Source organism: Balaenoptera borealis (genome assembly GCF_965194805.1).
Source record: "Balaenoptera borealis genome assembly, chromosome: 14".
Taxonomy (NCBI): Eukaryota; Metazoa; Chordata; class Mammalia; order Artiodactyla; family Balaenopteridae; genus Balaenoptera; species Balaenoptera borealis.
In genome coordinates, this window is record NC_138875.1 from 16,395,289 (window position 1) to 16,409,299 (window position 14,011).

The 14,011-nt window shown below is 47.0% G+C and overlaps 1 protein-coding gene across 5 annotated transcripts in view; it reads right to left on the bottom strand.

The window, feature by feature from the left end:
* NEDD4L (NEDD4 like E3 ubiquitin protein ligase) overlaps window positions 1-14,011 on the bottom strand; it is a gene marked incomplete at its 5' end in the record, with an annotated part of 340,566 nt that overhangs the window by 220,489 nt on the left and 106,066 nt on the right. For 4 of the 5 annotated variants that reach the window (XM_082354966.1, XM_082354972.1, XM_082354969.1 and 1 more), the window contains one exon: window positions 11,685-11,758. In XM_082354966.1, the coding sequence (XP_082211092.1) occupies window positions 11,685-11,758 (74 nt within the window). Of the gene's footprint in view, window positions 1-1,191; window positions 1,351-11,684; window positions 11,759-14,011 lie in introns of all 5 variants that reach the window. The other variant, XM_082354964.1, reaches the window with a different exon arrangement.

A 14,011-nucleotide genomic window follows, 5' to 3' on the forward strand; every position in this document is an offset into this window, starting at 1 on the left:
GGGATGCATATAAATTCAACTTTATTTCTTACTTGTGTAGTTATATACAAAGCACTGAGAAATCATTTTCTCTAAGACAAAAACATTTTACAGTTGTATTCATTTGCAGACTTTAAAATCCACAGTGCCTATGTAGAACATTTCATAAGATGTATTGTAAGCATGCAGCCCTTGGTGAGCAAAGGAAAAAAATTAAAAGCTACTGCTGCATCTAGGAACCCTACTCCCTCATGCCCTAAAAGTCAATACTGGCTAAATTCCTGTCTGTCACTGACCAACCAACAGCTCAATGAAATAGTTTAATCTGGAAATCATGACCAAATAATACTGGCACCCCCAGTTCTAAATACATATGTTATAGAGAATCAACAGCTTATACTCTCAGGGGCGGGCAAACTATGGCCCACAGGCCACTGGTACATAGCCAAGCCCATTCATTTAGATACTGTCCTGGCTGCTTTAGTACTATCTTGAGAGACTGTAAGTCCTGCAAAGCCTCAACTATTTACTCTCTGGCCCTTTACAGAAAAGGTTTGCTGGCCCCGATTCAGACTGCCTGCAGCACTTAGAAAAGGCTGTCTTTACCACTGAAGAACCTGCCAGCTTGGTGAAACTTCTAAGGCAGTCTTAAAAACTTAATTTTCCAAGTTCCTGCCCTAAATATAAACATTAAATAGAAATAATTTTATGAATGTTTCTTAGAAGATGCACTAATCCAACATATGAGAGTTGGATCTGAAAAATAATATTTTGGGGTTCCAGAGAGATGCATCCAAAATGGATTCTTTTTTTTTTTTTTTTTTTAATTGGGGTATAGTTGTTTTACAATGTTGTGTTAGTTTCTACTGTACAGCGAAGTGGAGTTCCCTGTGCTATACAGCAGGTTCTTATTAGTTATCTATTTTATACATATTAGTGTATATATGTCAATCCCAATCTCCCAGTTCATCCCACAGCCCGCTTTCCCCCCCTTGGGGTCCATACATTTGTTCTCTACATCTGTGTCTCTATTTCTGCCTTGCAAACCAAAATGGATTGTGGATTGTGCATTTTGCAAAGCATTTCTTTCAGGTATAACAATTTTTCACCTTCAGTGATGCCATTTTTGTCAGTGCAGGTGCACAGTGAGCCCACCCTCAAGGCCTCCTCCAGGCTTCACCACTGGGAATGAGCTGGAGAGTCAGCCCTCACCTAAAACACTGGGGAACCATTAACAGAGAGAGGAACGTCTCCCTTATTCCTTTGGTGACGAAACTATAGCAGTGCACCCTCCGCCATCCGAACGTCAGACCTCTCTCCATGCGATACCTACTGGCTGTGCTCCTGAAGGCTGGGTTGTTAGCTCCATTTCTGTAAAATAAATATTGTCTTCATTGTCTTACACATTCCAAAATGCTTTCACTTCTGACTCATCTCAAGTTGGCAACATTCCCTCCCTTATAATACTTCAGCTCCCTTCGTCCTTTCCCATCACCAAAAGGGGAACTTCTGGGAGACAAATATAGAATAAACTTTAGGATCAAGCAAGAGTAAGGCTATCGGGGTGAGCTGGGGGGACACAGGCAGCTGAGGAATGAAAGAGAGGAAGGAAGGAAGGAAGGAGGAGAGGGAGGCGGCCTGGCCAGGGTCGGGTGGGTAGGCGGGGCGGGAGGCAGAGAAAGGATGCCGGGGCCCCGGGACACAGCGATGTCGGGCAGAGGGTCCAACCTCACCGCTCTCCAGTGGCATCCTCAGACTTCCAACCCCCACTGGTGCCCTCTGAAATTAATTATGTTACTGGAGTAAAATACTGCCCACGGCTCTTCAGCTGCTTTTTAATTTTTCCATTTTCTCAGGCTCCACTGTGACCAGATGAACAAAATTTATCAAGCACCTGCTACGTGTGGGGCGCCCTCATCTTCCTAAAACGCATCAAATTCCCTGACCTAGAGACTCAGGGACCAGAGCGTCGACCATCGCTGATGAAGGTAAGGGCAAGACATCCTGCAATTTTCCCTCCTCTCTGTGTTAAAGCAGGTGGCAGAGCCCAGGCCCTTTAGGTGACAGATGCCAACACATTCATGTGTCAGGAGTTGAGGCAAAGGAGGGGATTCTGAACAAGGGATTCTCATTAACATAACAGCAGGGAATGGTACATAAATGTGGCCCGTCTACTTCACCCCCTTATTTACCAAAACTGGAAAGACACAAAGGCCAGTCTATGTGGGTATAGTTTTAAACTGATCAGATAGTCCCTGAATTCTCAATCAGTGCATACTCCAGCATAGCCTCTTCAGGGAGTCCAGATCATTCTAAACATCCATTCTTACGGCACTGGCTCTAGGACAGCAAGCCTGGGGCTTAAGGCAGGATGGAGACGTGCTTGCCCTGCGCACTGACCCATCTGCCACTCCTCACGTCTCTGTCTGGGAAACCTGGTGGCCTAAACGGTGTGCAAACGGTGACTGACATATTTTGAAAGGATGTTGCAGGGACTTCCCTGGCGGTCCAGTGGTTAGGACTCCGCGCTTCCACTGCAGGGGGCATGGGTTCAATCTCTGGTCAGGGAACTAAGATCCCAAATGCCACATGGTGTGGCCAAAAAAAAAAAAAAATTAATAATTATTTTTTTAAAAAAAGGATGTTGCATCTGTTCATCCATTCAAAGACCAGGAGATAAGCACAAATATATAAAAAGCTGTTTGCCTGCTGCGGAATTAGAAGAGGTCTTTATTTGGGAGGAAAGGGTTAGTACCTTTTAACGTCATTTCAGGGTTTGGGGGTCAGGGGAGAACAATTAGAATAAATAGTCTGAGAGCTGGGTGCTCTGTGCTCTCACGTGACTAACTGTAAGAGCTCTTAGGTGCAAGGATTTTAATACAAATACTTTTTGGCCCAGAGGCCATTAGTGTTGCTGTTGTGATTCTCAGCAACGCCCTAGATAGCTAAGGCTGCTCCAACAGGTCTCCAGAGGGAGAGGGAGAGGGAGTTTTGCACAGAGCTGGCAGGTCACAAACACAGTGTCAGCAGAGCGTAAGGGGCCAGGTGTGCCGCAGGGAGGTCAGCTCAACACGCCGAAGACCACCCAGGGCAGGGTCAGCACCAAACGCAGGCGGTCCCTCCAGGGGCCTCAGGGCCAGGTCAGTGGGGGAGACTGGCCACACACAACACAGCAGGAGGTGCGGGGTCCATGGTGGCCCCAAGGGCACGGCCCTACCCAAAGGGCACCACCAGCACACAGCTCCAGCCACGCGGCCTCACAGGAACACGGGCCAGGATGTCTAGGTCGTCGAGATTCTCCAGAAACCTAGAAATCTGGTTTTTTAATAAGAAATCTCCCAAACGTTGGCTCAAATTTTCTATTTCTTTCTTTTAGTGTTCCATGGGCCAAAGAGACACACCTGTGGGTTCAGTCTAGAACCCACACTATACAAACCCTGACACTATACAAACCCTGACACTATACAAACCCTGGCCTCATCGTGTCCTAGAAGTGTGGACAGTTAGCAAGGGACCCTCAAGGTACTTATGGCCTCAAGGTTTCTCAATCTGTAAAAGGAGGAGAGTTCTTTTGTGCACTGTTTTCCAAAAGGGGCAAAAGAAAAAACAATTTCTAATCCTTTGGGAGAAAAAGCAAATTAGTGTTGAAAATTTACATGTATCTAGTGCCAAACTATCACCTCGCCCATTTCTTGCTGGTCCCCTAGGGGAAAATGTAATTCAACAGTGGAGGGAACAGATTTTAACCCAGGGATGAATTGTAGCATCATCAGTTACGGGACAACCAGATGTTGGGTCCCTCCTGATCAAATAGCATCCCCCATTCCTGTCTTACAAGTTTAAACTGAATTTGATCAACCTTTTAGATCCAACTCCTAAGGTACAGGAAACCCAGGAGAAAGAAGAACACATTATATGATACCACAGGAGACAATCAAATGTGGTCAGACAGGCGACCTACTGACCCCTCAAGGTCATTCAGAAAGGGAAGCGAAGACTGTTCTAGATTAACAGGGTCTTAAGAGACCTCACAGCTAACTGCAATACATGATTCTCCACTGAATTCTGGTTTAAACAGCCCACTTGTAAAAGGCATTTCAGGGCCAGTTGGGGGAATTCAGATAATGGACTAGGTAATAAAGTCCAGCAGGCAATTATTGTTAATTTTGTGAAAACTGCATGATGGTTATGAAGGAATATGGGGGTTTTTTTTCCTCCTAGAGACACAGGCTGAAGTATTTAGGGGCTAAGTGTCATGAGGTCTGTAATTCACTTTTGAATGCTTCAGGAAAAAAAAAATAGATGCAGCCAATGTGGCAAAATGTTAACAACTTAAATCTAGACGGTGGGGACTGGAGAGAGCTGGTGCCACAGAGCTCTCATTAGGTGGCATTAAGTCCCCATCAGTCTCAATTACTGGAAGACAGAAGGATTTTCTGACCACATCCCTCCAACGTCCGAGTCGTATGTGTTTTAAATTTTAAATCACCAGCTGCCAAAAGAAAAAATGAGAGCAACCCAAACAGGTCTAACTTGAGGCTCAACCCACACAATAAAGAAGCAACTGTGAAATCTGGGTCTTGAAACTTTCTGCACAAACGCATAAAATTCTGGAGTTGGTCTGTCTTCGCCAGCGTTGCTCAATTTTAAGGAGCAGCTTTATAGTCTCAAAAGCATTCCACCCACTGTAACCTCGAATAAAGACTCTGATCATAATTAGGGAGGAAAAGGGGGGAGGGTAGATCTAAAACTTGAGTTAAAATGATCCTATTCAGTGACCACTTAAGCCTATGACAAAAGGTTAGATGTCTTAAGATACAAGCTTAACTGAAAAAGAATACAGTTTGAAACTCGAAAAGGTATTTTAAGTTTAAAAAAAAAAAGATCTTACTTATCTATTCGAAATCTAATACTTGATGATATTCACTCACAATTCTAGGCACTTGATTAGCTGCCATCACACACACTGGCTAGTTCTTTTAATCTGCTTTCTAAAAAAATGCCTGCTCATCAAATCTAACAGTCATCTAGTCCAATGGCCCATCCAATGGCTGAACCTTGGCCGTTCAAGATGAGTGTTAAGGCACCATGGGAAAGAGCCCTGAAGTCAGATAAATCTGGACTCAGCTGGTCCCACCACTCACTACAGAGTGGTTTCATCTTGGGCTGATGACAATCTCTCTGAACCTCAACTTCCTCACCTAAAAATGGAGATAATTATTCCCTCTTCATAAAGGCAGACTCTGATGACTTCATATCACGTTCCATGCACTGGGCCAGCCAACCTGGAAGCACTCAAAATAGTCTGTAAATAACTTAAGAGCCTAGGCTCTCACTCAGCTCACAGCTCTAAAACTTACTAGTGGTATATAGACTTTGCAACTTCTCTTTCTTGCCATGTTTTCCTTATCTGCAAGATGGAAAGAAGAATAGGGCCTGCGGCATAAGGGCTTTTGGGAGAATCAAACGAGCTCCTCTGTAGATAGGTCAGGCCATGCCTGGCACGTAGGACTCACTCAATAAACATGAGCTATCGTGACTCACTCCCCTCCTTCCTTATACCCCATTTTAGGAAAGCATGACTCACGGACCCCGGACTGCACACATCATTGTGGCCGAACAGCAGGACTCATCCCTCCCACATTAGAAAGTAACTAAAAGGCTCCCTGGGAAGTCAGAGCGGTCCCGCCGACCCCACCTGTAACTGCCCGTGAAGAGCCCGGCCCACTGCCTCTACTTCTCCTGTCTGAAATGACAGCCACATGCTCCCCAACCCATGACTCGTGCCAATGGCTCCATCCTGACCCTAAGACTAAGTGGTTGGTGCAGGGTCTTGACCTTCTATTGCAGCCCCAGCTCAGCCTCGTGCCCCCCAAGCAGAAGTTTCTATATCCACCACCATAAGCAAGTGTGTTCCCTTCTGTGGGCTTTGAAGCAGCGATTCTGCAAAGACATCAGCATCAAACGGAGACCCTTCCTGCCTGCCATCCCGCTGGCTCCCTGAGATGCTCTTCTGACACCAGCCTTCGTGCTCGCTTCCCTCAATCCCTCCTCCACGCTCACCTTTTATCAGATTCCTAGGCGGGCCTCCTCCACTGGTCTACACAGACCCTTTGTGAGAATTACAAAAAGCACCTGCCCTGGATGGCAGGGTGGGGGTGAGGGAGATGCCTGATGAGCTAAGGGCACCTCTGAGAATTAGAAAAAAGTGACCCTTCCTCCAGGCTGGCAACCCTGCACCATAGCTTAGGTTCTACTATTAGATTCTACTATGGAAGTCAAGTCAAGCAACTGCCATGTGCCAGGATCTCTCTGGGCTGACAAACAGGAATAAGAGCTACAGCCTCCGAGCTGAGACCGGGGCTGGAGGGAGGGGGAAACTTGTGGAACCAGGACAGCCTAGGCACAAGAGTTGTTTTCTCCTCTTGGGCTGGGGAGCCCAGCAGAGGTGCTGCCACTTGAACTGGACCTGGAGAGCTGGGCGAGCAGTGCCAGAAAGAATGTAAGCAGCCTCCAGGCAGAGGGGGAAACACCCGCAAAGGCAAGAAGCAGCACGTTCCACGGCGCACTTAGAGGAAGGTGAGTTTTCAGTGAAGGGGCAGGAAAAGGAGGGAAGGGGGGAAGAGATGAGGTCATCATTCACCCTTTCCGTAAATATTTCTTGAGAATCTACTACGTGCTGGTATCGTGTAAGGCAGGGAGAGTAAAAAATAAATAAAATAAACCCTAGCTGTCAGAAGCTAAAAATGTAGTCTGGGAGAAAGAAATAGTTATAATCGTAAAACAACAACAGAGGGACATATAATACTTCCAGGTTGTAGGGCATATGAAAGACGGGAAGTAATCTGCTGGGGGACTGGGAGGGACCAGCAGAGGAGATGACCGGCCGAGCTGCCTGGCAGGTGAGGGTGAGGACAGGGGTGCAGAGGGGCGGAGGGAGCAAAGACAGAGTGTGCTGTGTGTAGGGATGAGCAGGGAAAAGCAGGCAGTGGCAAACCAACCAGAGGGCGTGGCACACTGCCTTACAAAGGGACGTGAAACCTCCACCTTAAAAGGAAACTGGGATTTCAGCCCACAGGCGAATGCAGATCCAACCAGGCAAGGAGGGGATTTATCTGGCTAGGTCTTCGCCTCAGCTCAAACGCTCTGCAGCAGGCTGAAGAGTGGGAGGTGTGGACAGGTCGGTGGGTCACTTCAGAAAGCGAGTAGCGACAAACCATCCACCAGCACAGCATCCAAGGGACCTCCCAGGTGGCGCTGTCACCTTGATCCCCTAACGCTGCACTCTGTCTCACGAAGACAACCTGTTTCCAAAATCGAAGTGGGTACCCTCTTGTATGCAGTGTTTCCAGCATGATTTTACTTCCCTTTTGATGTGTTATTGGCGTTTTACACATGGCCTACTTTTTGAAAGAGTTTGATTTTCTTTTGGCCAAGCTTAAGACAGCAACAACAGCAAACGCTCAAAAGCCTTGCACAGCATTTTTTTTTTTTCACAGTATAGATCTTAACAGTTGGATGCCTCTGACCCAAGGTGACCACCGTCTCCATCTACGTCCCATTTGATTAAGCATTTGTTGCAAACAAGAGTGTCCCTTGTTTAGATGACAGATTATAGGATTGCCCTTCTCCACCTGAAGGTAGGGTCCAAAAGAAAACATCTTTCTCTACTGCGGCAATTCTCCACACAGACCAGCTGCTGAGAAGTTCCAGGGGAGCAACAGCTCAATTATCAAATCTTCTTCCAACAAAGGCTCTTTTTTTTTTTAAGTACCTGCACTGCGAGGCTTGTGGGATCCTAGTTCCCCGACCAGGGATTGAACCCAGGCCCCAGCAGGGAAAGCGCCAAGTGCTAACCATGGGACCGCCAGGACATTCCCAACAATAAAAACTCTTTTAATAAAGTGAGACTTTGCTGGATGGAAGCTGGAAAGTGATCCTGTGTCCTCAGCACTGGATTGGGACAGAGAGAGCAGGTAAGGAGAAGGGCATTTCAGGTGAGCGGTGAGTGGAAAGTTTCTTTTTTTTTTTAAAGCCTGGGCAAAAGAAAATCAGACTCTTTCAAAAGGTAGGCCATGTGTAAAATGCCAATAACACGTCAAAACGGAAGTAATATCATGTTACGAACACTGCATACAGAGGGCACCCACTTCTGTTTTGGAAAAGGGTGGTCTTCGTGAGACCAAGCTGAGAGGGACGCCTAGAGGCCAGGGCCCCGCAGATGCCAGTCCTCAGAGCTGGAGCCTCAGGCAGCCTCTGCGGGGCCAGGAGCCCACCCAGGAGTGCACTGCTCTACCCTCCAGCATCACCTACTCCGACCAACACGCCCGGCCCTCCCCCACCCTCAGGCCACGTGACCCGGGCAGCCTCCTTTGACTCCAGAGACTGTAAATCCGTCTTCCAGCACATCCAAGCCTGTATGATTTCTCCCACTTCCAAGTGCCTGACGCTGCTGCTGAGGAAAACTGTCCTTCCTCCTCCATCCATCTGGGCTCCCAGTGCCTACCCAGCCCTCCTTCTGTGAAGGGAGAATCAGGGTCCTGGAAGACACAGAGGTGGAGGGAAGATTCAGTGACAGGCTGGGGGAGAAGGGGGGCCTGCCGGCCTGCGGTTCAGAAAGACACGGAGAAAAGGGTCTCACTCCAGGGGACAGCGCAGAAGACATTACAACACCTGCCACACTCACGGCTACTCCCCTAGGACACATGAGCGCTGCCAGCCAACCAGAGTCACCTTGGGGTTCTCCCTGACCCCAGCCCGCCGGTGACGAGGAAACTGCTCTCCTTGCTTTCTGCTAACGAACTGTGACAGAGGTGGGTTGAAAGGATGTGCATGAGACAACGTGGAAGAGACCGCAGGTCACCAGGCAAAATAATGAGGCAAGAACCGGCGCCACTCTCCAGGGAGACGCCAGTGCGGCGGGACCCTGCATGGTCACCTAACCCTCCAACTGGCACCCATTCACTGGCAAACGGGTCCTTTGAGCACTCTGGCCCCTGAGACGGGGAGAGGGAAGGAGGCAGGCGGGCAGGCAGGCAGGGGTGTGTGTGCTGAATTTATTAAACTAAGACAGTGAAGGGCAGAACGCAGATTCAGAGCTTCTGGCTCATTTTCTGGCACTTGGTTCGTGAAGCCACAACACTATTTCTCTTTCCACTGAACATCCTGAGGCATTATCTATAATTCCTCTCAACCCTGCCCCGAAGAAATAACTCTTCCTCTTTTCATATAAATGGTTAACAATTCAGATCTGCCTGGCTCTTTTATGATTTGGAGCCCAATTCTGCTACCAATTTTAACCTCAGAGCTTCTGAACAGGCTAAAAAACACAATCTGAATCAATTTCATTTTTTTTAATGAAGGGTTTTGGATAAAACAAAACAAAAATGAATCGAAAGAAAAGTGACTGTAATATTCCAAATCCAACTTCTTCCTTCCAAACTCTAACATTTGACGCAAAGAGCCAGTGAGAGCAACAGGCATTTCTGACATAAGAGCACAATCTACTAGCCAGCGTGCAAACATTGAAATTTAAAAACCAACTGACCCAGTCCTGTTCTTGGCGCTCTGTGTGTTAAGCAATAGAAGAAAGATGCTAAAAAGATGTCTCTGTCTCCAATAAACGTCTAATTTAGTAAGAGGCAAGTGAAATGCTAGAGCATTAGCACAGGCGCATGGTAAACCACTCAGGGTGGCTTCACAGTCAAATGAGAAAGAACCTGCAGGTGCAATGTGCCTCCCCTGCCCCTCCCCACCCCATCACCTGCAGCTCAGGCTGATGGCAGTGCCCCAAAGCATGCGGTTTCCCAGTGACACAACTCAGAAAGCTAACCCTCAGTGAGTCATTTGGGGTACACGTAAGCATCAGAAATTTAAAAAAATATTTCCCTGATATTGAACGTGCATCAATTTTACTTATTTACAGGCAGACCTCGGAGATACTGCAGGCTCAGTTCCAGAGCCCCGCAATAAATCGAATATCACCGTAAAACGAGTCACACGAATTTTGGGTTCCCAGTGCATATACAAGTTATGTTTACACTATACTGCAGTCTATTAGATGTGCAGTAGCATTATGTCTTTTTTAAAAAGTGTAAATACCTTAACTTAAAAATACTTTCTTGCTAAAAAATGTCAATCGTCGTCTGACAACACAGGATTGCCACAAACCCTCCATTTGTTAAAAAACAGTATCTGGGAAGCGCAATAAAGCGAGATATGCCTGGATTTATTTTTGCTCGTTAACGCAAATCACATTAGTAACTTACCGACTTCTTTGCTAGACAAAACTCAAAATGGGCATGGTAACAGGACAGAATATAAAAGAGGTGTGCCGACCAACGGCAGACAAGGGCTTCTGAGCGGTGTGGGGAGGACGAGGTTAGCTGGACAGAACGAGGCCTCATAACTCAGGGTCTCCAGTGTCAGGCTGAGGCCCTGAACCCAAGCGTCACTACGGGCAATGGTCCCGGAGACTCACGGGATGACCCCGTGCTCCAACGTGGTGACTCTAGCAGCCAGCACGGCCCTCTGGTTCAACCCCATCGGGTACCCAACTCGAAGAGGGTGCTGAGCAGGGACCGGGGGGCCTCATATGTGACTGGATTTAAATAGTAACCTTTCCTGTTTCCACTCAACAGGGAAGTTGGACTACATCATCGCTAATATATCCTTTCGGTCAAAAGCTCAAAAGGGCTTTCCTCTCCGAAATCTGGTTCAAACCCTAGTTCCAAGCAGCTCTAAACCTCACTCTGCCACCACTCCAGCAACTTAAGGCGACACAGTCAAGAGCCAGCAGGGGTGACTGAAAGATACAGGGATACCAGGTGCCGCACTCAAAATACAAAAGCTGAAACAGCCAGAACGATGAGGCTGCGCGTGCTTCCGTAAATGCCACAGAAATCACCAAGTCTCTTAATTCCAAAATTACACATGCCAAAAAATACCCAGCTCTCCCAGGAACAAAACAATACTCTGTTTCCCTCAGCTAGGGTTGTTTTTTTTAAAAAAAAAAAAAAAAACCAAAAAAACAAAAAACAGGAATAAATTAAAATGAACACAGACATGTTCTCAAACTTATTTTTCTACTGCAGAAAAACAAACATCTGAATCTAATTTCCTCATGAAATCAACCCGTAGGAAGGCCAAGCCTGCTAACTGCCGCCGTGACACAAGGTCTACACCCCTGCAAGAATGTGGTCCCTGAACCAGCTGCAGCATGAGCACCACCTGCTCAATCAGGAACTCGGGAGGCAGGGCCCAGCAATCTCTGCTCTAAGAAGCACCGCCCCACCCCCGCCCCCGCCCTGTCCGGGTCCTTCCCATGCACCTGAACTTGAAAAGCGCTTGCTTAAACTCTCTTCAGAAGCCTACCAGATAAAAAAGCAAACAGGGGCTTCCCTGGTGGTGCAGTGGTTGAGAATCTGCCTGCCAATGCAGGGGACACGGGTTCGAGCCCTGGTCTGGGAAGATCCCACATGCCGCGGAGCAACTAGGCCCGTGAGCCACAATTACTGAGCCTGCGCGTCTGGAGCCTGTGCTCCGCGACAAGAGAGGCCGCGATAGTGAGAGGCCCGCGCACCGCGATGAAGAGTGGCCCCCACTTGCCGCAACTAGAGAAAGCCCTTGCACAGAAACGAAGACCCAACACAACCATAAATAAATAAATTTTAAAAAAACCAACAACAACAACAAAGCAAACATACCTGGCTCCGAAGATGTCCTTTTTGGCGAGATCAATTCCAGAAACAACCTTCACTCTGAGGATACGGGACTCTCCCTGTTGGACAGGGAAAAACAATAGTTTACAAAATGGACTTTCAATCGATCGTTCTCTCAGCCGATATGCAAAGTCAATGATTTCTCTTTACGCATAGGCGATTGTTCCTTATGCTGAAGTTCAAAAAGCAACATTCCAGCTCTGAAATCCTGCAACCCTAGACATTTAGAGCATCCAAGTTAATTAAGCTCAAGTTTAATTCAAACTAGGTCATGCAGATCAATGATTCCTGCCACAGACAGGAAAGATTTCCCAGCTGTACCAAGAACACAACCGCACACACGAAACCACCTAGATAAATGCCCAAGTGCAATAACATACCATAAATTTCATAAATAATTCCTCCTTTGAAGTTAATATATTTGTGTGTGTGGCCTGAGAGAGGAATTTCACGTGGTAAAATATTTCCTCAAAATTACGGTTTCAAAATGTTGGTGCTGGCAAACAAAAATAATGTCTCATTCCAGTAAAAAGAAAGAAAAAGCATCATCCTAAATGGAAATCACCCCAAAAGATCTCAGAAACCATTCATTCATTCATCCCATCCACCTGCTTACTTATTCATTCCAATATTTTCTAAGCAGCTCCTATGGGCATTGAGCTTGGACATGGAATATAGACATGAATATGCTGATGGTCTACTGAGAGTGATGGGCAGACGATAGCTCAGGACCCTGTGATGGTGCCATGCCAGGAGAAGTCTAGTCTAAGGGCTAAGACATTCAGGAGAGATGAGATGGCTTAGGGGGAAGGGCAGGCAGAAGTCCAGGATAACTCTCAGATTTCCAGTTTGGGTCACTAAGTCTTACCATAAATTGAAATAGAGGATTCAGTTGAATTCAAGGTGCCCTGTGAAACAACCAGGTGGAAAAAAAAGAGATGACTAAATAGATAAATGGGAGAGAGATCTAGTCTGGGCTAGAGACTTGGGAGTTATCAGTGTAGAGCTGACAGTTGGTAGGTAGAGTTCAAGATCTGTGAAAAGTTATCCAAGACGAGTGAGAAGAAAAAATGGCTAGGGGTGGAGCCCTTGGGGACCCAAGTGCTGAGGGGCAAGAGAGAAGTAATATGAAATTCATCTACCCAATGTGTTTAGTCAAGACATAGGCGAGGGAAAGAAACCCTAAATGATCTGTAGGTTATGTCCTGTCAAAGGAGATAAAGGCAGGGTGAAATAATAAAACATAGAGCGAAAAGGGTGCTGAACCTTATCAATTAGCCGCCCAGATCAAGCACACATACAGGCAATCGGAACCCATGTTTGAGAACCTTTACTTTCCAGGATCCTTCATCCTTCCAACCATCCACCCCCGCCATAAGGCTGCCCACATGCAAACACAGCAAGGGACACAAACATGTGTGTGTTTATAATTCCCTTTCAAAGGAGGCCTGCATTCAAGTCTGGCAGGATTTAATATGTTTGGCAACCTTCATGAAAGGATTCAGCCAAGCCAGAGATAACTAAAACAGGACCCTACTACATGGTTTACCAAAGCTCCCAGGGTTACATGCTCTTCCCTTGGTCCTTTAAGCAGGTGCTGAGTGCCCTCCCCTTTCTCTTACACACTCAGCTCACCACCCGTCACCAGGGATTCTTTCTTGGCACGTTATCTAGGCTAAGGCTCTTTTCTGTTTCTCATAGCAGGCTGTACCCCACAGCCATCATTTGACAGCTCCTATGGCCTACTCAGCTCAAGGAATACCACAGCTGAAGTATTTTTACACGTGGATCAAAATTTGGCAACACACCTGTGGACAGTTCCTAGTACACCTGGGAAGAGCTTATGACCCACTAGTGCCCATAGCACACCAATTGAGAACCATGGGTTAAAATAAAATCCTCATCTGCAAGGCGAAGGGGTTAAGACTTTACTTGGGGGAATAAGGAATCATTCAGAAGAAGAAATGAGGACAAGGAACAGCTGGAGAGGAACTTATTTTTTTCTGTCTCCCTGCCTCCCCCATCCCAACTCTCTGCCCTTCTCACCAATGACAAATACTGCAAATCAGCAATTCTCCCAGACACCACTGTGCAGAGGGGGGACAACAGCTGGAACCCCTGGAGGGTGGATACTGTTAAAGGAAAGCGCTACAGCTCCAGGCCCGTCCTTGATGCTGGCTGAAGCAGATGTGTGATCTGGCAGCAGAAGGGTGAAAGGACCTTTGAGGAGGAGGAGGATGGAGGGTCTACAAAGCAGTAACTCTTCCAGTGACCAACTCAGAGCAACACACCTAGTCTTGCACTTGTGACTG